Source organism: Triticum dicoccoides, chromosome 6A (genome assembly GCF_002162155.2).
Source record: "Triticum dicoccoides isolate Atlit2015 ecotype Zavitan chromosome 6A, WEW_v2.0, whole genome shotgun sequence".
Classification (NCBI taxonomy): Eukaryota; Viridiplantae; Streptophyta; class Magnoliopsida; order Poales; family Poaceae; genus Triticum; species Triticum dicoccoides.
In genome coordinates this window covers 611,365,766-611,375,243 of record NC_041390.1, presented here as the reverse complement: position 1 = coordinate 611,375,243, position 9,478 = coordinate 611,365,766, and the positions used below count along the sequence as shown (strand labels likewise).

Sequence of the window (9,478 nt, the reverse complement as noted above, 5' to 3'; positions counted from 1 at the left end):
CGATGCGGCAACAACAACGGCGGCCCTTGCCTCGGCTGGGGTCGGGACGGGCGACGGCAACCGAGCCGCCGGCGCCTTCCACACTCAGATCCATTCTCCCTGCTCCAATCCAGCTGGTGCCTCTACCTCTGCGCTCGAGCCGCCATCGACGTAGGAGCTGCAGTAGCCAGTGAGCAGGGTGGTCGCCGTGGCTGAGGAAGGAGGCGGCGACTCCCTGCTGGAGCATCACGGTGGCTCTGGTTCGGAGGAGGTCGCCGTCAAGATGCACGAGACGAAGCAACATCGTCGGCGGCCAGCCCGCTACTCCCTCCCCTTGTCAGATTGGCGGGGTTGTGCAATACGGCTTGTCAGCGCGTGGTGGCGTCGGGCGCACGTCGGGTGCGGGCCTCCGGGCATGCGCCGTTGACCACAGGGGCAGGACGGGCGGCAGCGAGCTGGTGAAGATAAGGCGAGAACGGACAGATTTATTCTTTTTATTTCAATGACAGGTGGACCCCACAGGGCTCCACACAAGAGGATAAAGTCCCAAACATCGCCGTTACATGCGAGGTGTTAAGCGGTGCCACGTCAGGCTGACTGACGGGCCCCATTTGTCATAAACATACTCAACAGAGGCAAATCCGCCGATCAGTGTTATTTGCAAAAAGATTACGGTAGACATGATGTTTTTTGCAAAAAAAATGTATTGTAGTGTTTTTCGCAAACCTAGCCTTCAAACTGGTGGTTTTGTGCAATTTACTCCACTCATACACTAGTATAAGTTGGAGCTGATATAGCATCAATCAACTATGCTGATCAGACTAGAAAATGCCTTGATCTCTCTATACATCTCTAATCCTTGCAATGTGCTGGATTTGATTTATGGGTGCTAATTTAATTCCACCCGCCAATTCTGCTGCTCTGTAACGGCCGGGTCACTCCAGTAGCACCCTTCTTCGTTGTGTGAATTTTGGTCAGATTGATTTTACTATTATGCTGACCAAATGATCAAGCTTTTAACCCCCTACCCAATTGCAACTAGCTTTGTTGAACATGCCCATTGTTAGCAGTTACTCCTGCAGAGTGGTGTAAATGGGAGTTAATATAGTGCTGTATCAATGGAGGGAGTATGGTACAAATCTCTCTTTTCCATGATATTAACATGAAACAATACTTTTTGTTTCATGTCTACGTATTTGATGTGACTGGTCATCACCTGGTTTAATCATGTGCTCCCTGTCTTGTGTTTATATGACACAGTTTGTTGTCCTCCATGTCTTATATTCAGTGTTGCCGTTAAGAAGCACAAGAAATAGCCTCCTACTAGTAGTGATAGCAGCTAAGGTCCAAAATTATTTGTTTGATGCAGCTTATCACCCTTTGAGTTTTGATTTTTTTTCAAAGACCTGGCACTTGTATTCCCTTCTGTCAGACTCTGTTCAGTGTGACAATAGCGCTCAGTGTTGAAAATCATACTAGTTGTTAATTTGATGGACATTTGAAATCAAGAAATGTGCGTGATGTTGACGCTTGTGCTGTTTCAGGGAAATTAAGCTGGATCAGCCACGCTTATCCAAGAGGCAACTTAAGCGAGCTGAACTTTGGAATGCCCCAGCATGTGCGCGCAAGGGTTTGGAACGCTACAACGGCATGAATCAGGTTTTGATCTAACTGAAGTTTATAAACAGTGCATAGTGCCACTTCGTGACTGGGTGGTCATTCAGCAGTTACATAATCACAAATCTGGACGCCTTTTCATCTTGGCTTTATTTATGTTCCGCTTCAAAAGTTAATGTGTTGATGTCTATTGCTGGAAATGAGTCACACCTGAGCAAACTTAGATGGTTGCAAACATACAACCTCATTAATCTCACGACATAGGTGTGATTATAGAGAAACTGGCATGAGGTCTAGAACTGTGCCTTCATTGCTTATGCTGCCAACATCTCTTGCATGAGTCTACTGGTGTTGATTGCGCACCTAGCCCAGCAGATGTGAGGCTGTTTCGCCCTTGGTAGTCCCATGATGGGTTGCACCTTGTAAACTTTGGTTGTACTTTCCAATTGGTTCCAGACTATAGAGTCGGGGCTGAATTTGATAGCTCATAATGCAATTCCAAGTATATATATCCATCTTGTGAGCACTTTCTTATTTTTGTTTGTTATAATATAATATTTTAGGGGGATGAGTATGAGCTGGTTGAAGCAGTGGGCGTCAAAAGCTTTTGCTACTGTGGTCCGTGGCTGCATGCAAATTTTCTTGCTAGGCATAAAGGTGCCAGTAGCTGTGATGATCTTGTTCCCAAGCACTTCTTTGCTGAGCTGAGGATCGATGCAGATGGTCTGTCGTGTGTTTCATGCTTCAAGTTCGACTCAGGTGTGCTTGTGTAGCTTGAAAATTTATTTTGATGGATCCTTTGTGTCTTTGTGGTGCTAATTGCATATATTTCCTTCTTATATACACTTGCAGTTGACTGGAAGAACTTTGGCGGATGTGGAGTTTGCCCGGCAACATTTGTCCATCCCGCTGGTGGTGGGTACATTGGTGCACTGCCTGAACGACCTCTTCAGCCTGCTCCCACTGGTCTACAAATATCGTTTAGCTTTTGAGTTTATGGTAGTAGAATGATTTTCTAGTTTATGCAAGTTAGTTGTTAAATCAGATAGTGAAGTCTGAAACTCGACTTTGATGAGTCAGCTAGTGAAGGCTGAGATAGCACCATTTTTTTTTTTTTTTTTGCGGGTGTGCTGAGATAGCACTTTGATGTTTACTCTGCCAACAAGTTCAGACTGGTAGAAGGGCAGAGCAGGGTGGAGCTGCAAAGGAGAAAGAGATCAACTCGAAGGTCATGGAGAAAGCCAATATCATGAAGTCTGAGCTCCAGATGATTGAAGAGATAATGCTTAGGAACGGCTGCAGGAGGTTGAGCATGTCAGCATGTACCGTAGGATGACTATCAGAGATGTGTCCCAAGGAGATGAGCCCAAACCCTTAAAAACTGGGAATTCAGAGCTTGTTCCCCCTAAGTAGACTGCTTGTTTTAGTCCTTTGTTGGTTAGTTGTCGCCGATCGACCACCTATGTCGTGACGACGATGCATTTCATTGTCTATAATGCATTCTATAGTCATATGTGAATCATTAGCTATTCTGGTTTTGCAATGCCTGACGATGTAACGATGTAGCAGTAGAGAATTGTGGGATAACCCCGTTGGTAGGGTCGCATTGGCGTCTGAAGAATAACTGACAGCACATTGAACTAGTGTGTACGATCTTTTTTTTTGTAAGAATAGCATTGTTCTTTCTTTATCTGACCCAAGTGGCGTACGGGGTTCCTTTGTTGGACTTTTTTTTTCAGACGATGTTGCATTGAGGCTATGGTGCATCGTCACCTCTGGATCTGAAATCACTGCTTGTCTCTCCATGAATGTGTCGATATAAGAACAATATGCAAATAACCATAAGAATAAAGCAATTTTCAAAGTAGTACTAGCAACTATACCAGGTGGAGCTAAGTCTAAGAAAATAGTATCTTGTGGTTGTTAATTCCGTCTTCAAAATAGTACCATCAAACTATCTTTGTTGGTAATCAATACCGCAAAAAAAAAAAACTTTAAGCCACGTTCATTGCACTTGTTGCTCAAATGGATACATCTAGATACATCCGTTTGAGCGACAAGTAATTTCGGACGGAAGTGGTACCATTGTAAGGACACTGGGGCAAATAATAAGCACTAGGAATTCACTTAAGTTCAAAACTCTTAATTCTCGAGAGGTAAGAAGGGTGAAGGTTTTTTGTCCACCTCATGTTGCCAACCCTAGCGGCCAACACGAAAGGTCTTCTCCACGCCACCGCCTTGGTCCCCCTCCTCTCCTTCGCCCAACGACCTCGATCGTGGCAAGAGTGGGACCCGCCTGTCTCATTTTTCTTTTCTTTATGTTTTGTTTCCCTAGTGGCATTGACGAGGTTGTGGCGGCAATGGCATGTTGGAATATGGTCTCTTCGACATCTACCTACCTCGGCGATGTCTTATCTGGTGTTGACGAAGGACCTGTGAACGTTTGTGTTGCTAGATCTGTTGGCTCTCTTCGGATCATGCCAGTTGTTGTGTCTATCGAGGAGAGTACTTGGTTGGCTATTGTTAGGGAACATAGGACAAAATACTTCTTTAGTCATACCTACGTACATGCCCAGAATCACTATCAAGATGCAAGAGAGGTTTAGATCTTATCTTTACCAACAAATGTAGTGGAGAGAAGAGTTGGTGAAGACTGTTGTTACAGATTCCCATAGCTAGGATTAAACCTCCCAAACATGGGAATTTTCTCCCTCGAAAGAGGATCAAATAGATGATCCCTCTGCTAGTATCCATGTGTACGAAAATACCAATCCAGCAGGGCTTCACCATCTAGAACAAGAGCCTACGGAAGAACTAGAGGTGGAGGTGGAGCACCCTGAATGCATAAGAACTTTTCGTGAGAGAGAGAGAGAGATGGGGCAGCCTCTGCGCCAGATGAGATGTGTTTAGAGGGGCTGCCCCTCTCATATTTATAGAGGCGTGGGAGGAAGGGCTGCCTTAGAAGAGGAGGCACCTCCTCCTAGTGTCGGCGCACCAAAGGTGGGTGCCCCACCAAAACCCTAGCCCCCAACTTGCCCCCACAGGGCAAAGGGGGCCCACAATTGGGGCCATGAGGCTGCCCCACTTGGACTTGGCCAAGTGGGCAGCCCACGGCGCCCCTCCAGAATATCCCGAAAGGTTTCGGGAAGCCTTTCGATGGCTTTAGGTGTCCTTCGGGACCTTCCTGATTTACAAATAAATCGATTTTTCTCTCTTAGAATATTTTTAAACTTCATGGAACTAATCTGGTGAATACCTCTCATGATCCTAACACTTCTAGTGCTCAACAAATTGGTGAACCTTAAGCCTGTGACCCCCCCCCCCCCAGGTTTATACATGACCCATAACACCTTTTGATCAATAATCGGTAGCGGGATCTGGGCATCCATATTGACTTCTACATATAGAAGAATAATTATCAGGTGAACCTTATGTTCATGTACACCATTCCATTTGCTTCGCAATATAACAAAACCCGAGGCAAGACTTTATCGATATCCTTGTGAAGCGACAACTTGACATTCTTTTTCTCGTTTCCGCATTCTGGTTTCCCTGTGATCATATCACATTATGTTTAGCCAGATGATGATTGAGGGAGTCTTGGATTAGGGGGTATCCGGACAGCCGGACTATATCCTTTGGCCGGACTGTTGGACTATGAAGATACGAGATTGAAGACTTCGTCCCGTGTCCGGATGGGACTCTACTTGGCGTGGAAGGCAAGCTAGGCAATACGGATATGGATATCTCCTCCTTTGTAACCGACCTTGTGTAACCCTAGCCTCCTCCGGTGTCTATATAAACCAGAGGGTTTTAGTCCGTAGGACAACATACAATCAGACCATAGGCTAGCTTCTAGGGTTTAGCCTCTCTGATCTCGTGGTAGATCAACTCTTGTACTACTCATATTATCAAGAATAATGAAGCAGGACGTAGGGTTTTACCTCCATCAAGAGGGCCCGAACCTGGGTAAAACATCGTGTCCCCTGCCTCCTGTTACCATCCGCCTTAGACGCACAGTTCGGGACCACCTACCCGAGATCCGCCGGTTTTGACACCGACATTGGTGCTTTCATTGAGAGTTCCTCTGTGTCGTCATCGTTAGGCTTGATGGCTCCTTCGATCATCGATAGTGATGCATTCCAGGGTGAGACTTTTTTCCCCGGACAGATCTTTGTATTCGGCGGCTTTGCACTGCAGGTCAACTCGCTTGGCCATCTGGAGCAGATCGAGAGTTACGCCCCTGGCCACCAGGTCAGGTTTGGAAGCTTAAACTACACGGCCAACATCCGCGGAGACTTGATCTTCGACGGATTCGAGCCCCTGCCGAGTGCGCCACACAGTCACAATGAGCATGATTTAGCTCTACTATCGGACAGTGTTCAGGAGACCGCACCGGCAACCACTCCGACCCTCAATTCGGAACCAATTGCACCATCCATGGACGGGTGGATAGACCCCACCACGGAGGCCGTATTCTCAGCGGCAATCAAGTCGAGTATCGACCTTATCCTTCACGGGAGTCGTGACGCCGAACTACCGGATTCTTCCCCGGCCACGGACTCTGAACCGCCTGCGCCTGTGCCTATCGAATCCGACTGGGCGCCGATCATGGAGTTCACCTCCGTGGATATCTTTCAGCACTCGCCCTTCGGCGACATACTGAACTCATTAAGGTCTCTCTCCCTGTCAAGAGAGTCCTGGCTGAACTATGTTCGGCAGGATGGGGATGCGGATGACGAAGAAATTCGCCGCCCACCCACCACCCACTTAGTAGCCAGTATCGATGATCTGATCGACATGCTCGACTTCGACTCCGAAGACATCGACGGTATGGACGACGATGCAGGAGACGAATAGGAACCACTGCCCACAGGGCACTGGACGCCCACTTCATCATATGATGTATACATGGTGGACACACCCAAAGAAAACGACGATGAGGAACGGAAGGACGCAGCGAAGGGTTGTTCCCTCGAGAAGCAGTCAAAGCGGCGGCGTAAGCGCCGCTCCAAATCCCGCCTCGGCAGAAACAGCGATCATATAGACCCAGCGATAGAGCAGGGTGAACCATCGCCCGACCACGGCAACACGGAGAATCAAACCGAACAACCCGACTCCGTCGAAGATAACAGTCCGGACGACATCACACCGGATAGGCACCCGGAGCAACAGAATGCCCATCAAAGGCTTGTTGCCAATGCGAGGAGTCTGAAAAAGCAGAAGCAAAGGCTCAGGGCTGCACAAGACACACTCAGAATCAGATGGAGTGAAGTACTCAACACTGCAGCAAAGTACGACGGTAATCGCCACACCAAGAGCTACCCGAAGCGAAAGTTGCTACCTGAATTTGATGAGGAGGCCTTAGGTCCCCGCAACCAAAAAACAAAACGGCCATCCGGTCGGATAGACGACCTCATGGCCAACATAGAGCGGCAAACGACACCGCACATAAGCCAGTACGCGATCCATGTGAGGGCTCGCATCAAAAGGACGGCGCAACCAGATCCATCTACGGGCCACGCAAGCGCGCTCTAGCATGCAATGCAACACAACAAACATCCCAACACCACGGTACACCCAAATACAGGGGTGCCGCACACCCCCTATGTTTCACCGATGAGGTGCTGGACCATGAATTTCCAGAGGGATTCAAACCCGTAAACATAGAGGCGTACGACGGAACGACAAACCCCGGGGTCTGGATTGAGGACTACATCCTCCATATCCATATGGCTCGAGGAGACGATCTCCACGCCATCAAATACTTACCCCTCAAGCTCAAAGGGCCAGCTCGGCACTGGCTTAAAAGCCTCCCCGAAAACTCCATTGGAAGTTGGGAAGAGCTCGAAGACGCCTTTCGGGCATATTTTCAAGGGACCTATGTCCGACCACCGGATGCAGACGATTTAAGTCATAAACTCAACAGCCCGGAGAGTCAGCCCGAAAGCTTTGGAACAGGTTCCTCACTAAAAAGAACCAAATAGTCGACTGTCCGGACGCCGAAGCCTTAGCAGCTTTCAAGCACATCGTTCGAGACGAATGGCTCGCCAGACACCTAGGCCAAGAAAAGCCAAGAACAATGGCAGCATTAACAAGCCTCACGACCCTCGCAAGCAAAGCACTGGGGAACAGAAGAAATTCCCACCAGAAGTCAAAACAGTAAACATGTTACACGTGACAAAGGGGAGAAACAAAGCGGCACTCCTAGAGACACATGCCCCAGGGCCTATCACCATGGAGTTCTGCCACTGGTCGTTCCAACCGATCACCTTCGACCATCGGGATTACTCGGCAAGTATCCGGCGTGAAGGATGGGCTGCCTTGGTATTAGACCCAATAATTGACGGATACCACTTCACACGAGTCCTGATGGACAGCGACAGCAGTCTAAACCTGATATATCAGGACACAGTCCGCAAAATGGGGATAGACCCAACAAAAATTAGCCACAGCAATACTACCTTTAAAGGAGTAACGCCATGCCCAGAGGCCCATTGCATGGGCTCCCTGCTACTAGAGGTTATATTCGGCTTTCTCGATAACTTCCGCAGCGAAAATTTAACGTTCCACATCGCTCCGTTCCAAAGTGGTTACCAAGCACTACTCAGACACGAAGCTTTCACTCACTTTAACATAATACTGCATTACGCTTCTCTCATGCTTAAGATGCCCGGTCCGCGCGGCATCATTACAGTAAATGGAAATATTGAGCACTCCTTGCGCGCGGAAGACCGTGGCAGCCGCACACTAAACGGCCTCACCAACTAAAGCATCAGACAGGTCGTTAAAACCACGGACGCGGTTAGACGAGTCCGGTGCAGCTATATGTAATCGATACATGTTTGATGGTTATACCCCTATACAAGGGGCTCAGCGCGCGCAAAGAAGTGGCAATTAAGCTCAACTTTACTCATCTTGAATTGTACATGGTTTCTTTAGTATAACCTACCTTTTTGCACAACAACTTGTCAACTAAGTTCCTATCTTTTACAGATGACCATCGTGCTACACCCGTCCAGGATATGGCACAACGGAAACATAGGCGCAGACGTGCAGCAGGGACCCGTTCCAAGGATTCTTTTTAGATTAAGACCCTGCGTAAACATTTTTTTACTGTCTGTTGTTGATACACATCCCCCGGATTCTCATTACAATTGAGAAGGATGCTGACGTATTGGTATGTGGCCACGTCAGAATATTGCACGTACCTGGACACCAGGGGCTTATTACAAAGGGCACTGCTTAAGCCTGGTTTACATCATAAAGACCGAATATCTTAGGGAGTGTTTGGCGTCGCGAGTTTGGCCTTATATGCATCAGCTCTGAATCATGTCTTTGGTCAAATGTTGGGTTTGCCCGGCTCCTGTGTTTTGCTGCCTTACGTTCCGCTCTATCGGCTAAGGCGGCACCAGGAGAACTACTGCGATTGTGCCATAGTTCATCCGGACGAGCACCTCAGTAGAGAAAGCCGAAAACTGACTGTCATGATATAGCGTGAGACTGGTCAACCACTCGATGACCTAGCGAAATCTTCGTGATTCCTCGGCCTTAACGAAGGGCCGTTTCTCGGCCAGGCATGTACGCGCCCCGAATCCGGATGAGTGCGGAGCCACCAGGGGCTATATAGTAGCCCCATTGTCAAACTCCTCTGGCTAAGTGAAAGTGTTAAAGCATTATAGTCCGATTGCCTAGTTCGCTGTGCTATCACCTCCTTAATGGACCAAGACGTTGGATCAAGTGTGAACATGCATTTTCTGCGAACACCCCCGTATTATATGCGCGGGGGCTGAAGCCGACGACTTCAATCTTTCAGGTTATATACATATATACATAAACGGCCGCACAGGAGGCATCATAGTACTTTCGGGCAAAAGTATAA

The 9,478-nt window shown here is 48.0% G+C and overlaps 1 protein-coding gene across 1 annotated transcript in view; it reads left to right on the top strand.

Annotated features, from left to right (window-relative positions):
• LOC119314610 overlaps nucleotides 1-3,166 on the top strand; it is a 4,487-nt gene extending 1,321 nt beyond the window's left edge. Inside the window, exons 2-4 of the mRNA XM_037589330.1 lie at nucleotides 1,524-1,638; nucleotides 2,160-2,355; nucleotides 2,449-3,166. Of these exons, the coding sequence (XP_037445227.1) occupies nucleotides 1,524-1,638; nucleotides 2,160-2,355; nucleotides 2,449-2,588 (451 nt within the window). The 3' untranslated portion in view covers nucleotides 2,589-3,166. The remainder of the gene's footprint in view (nucleotides 1-1,523; nucleotides 1,639-2,159; nucleotides 2,356-2,448) is intronic.
• The last annotated feature ends 6,312 nt before the right edge of the window (nucleotides 3,167-9,478 follow it).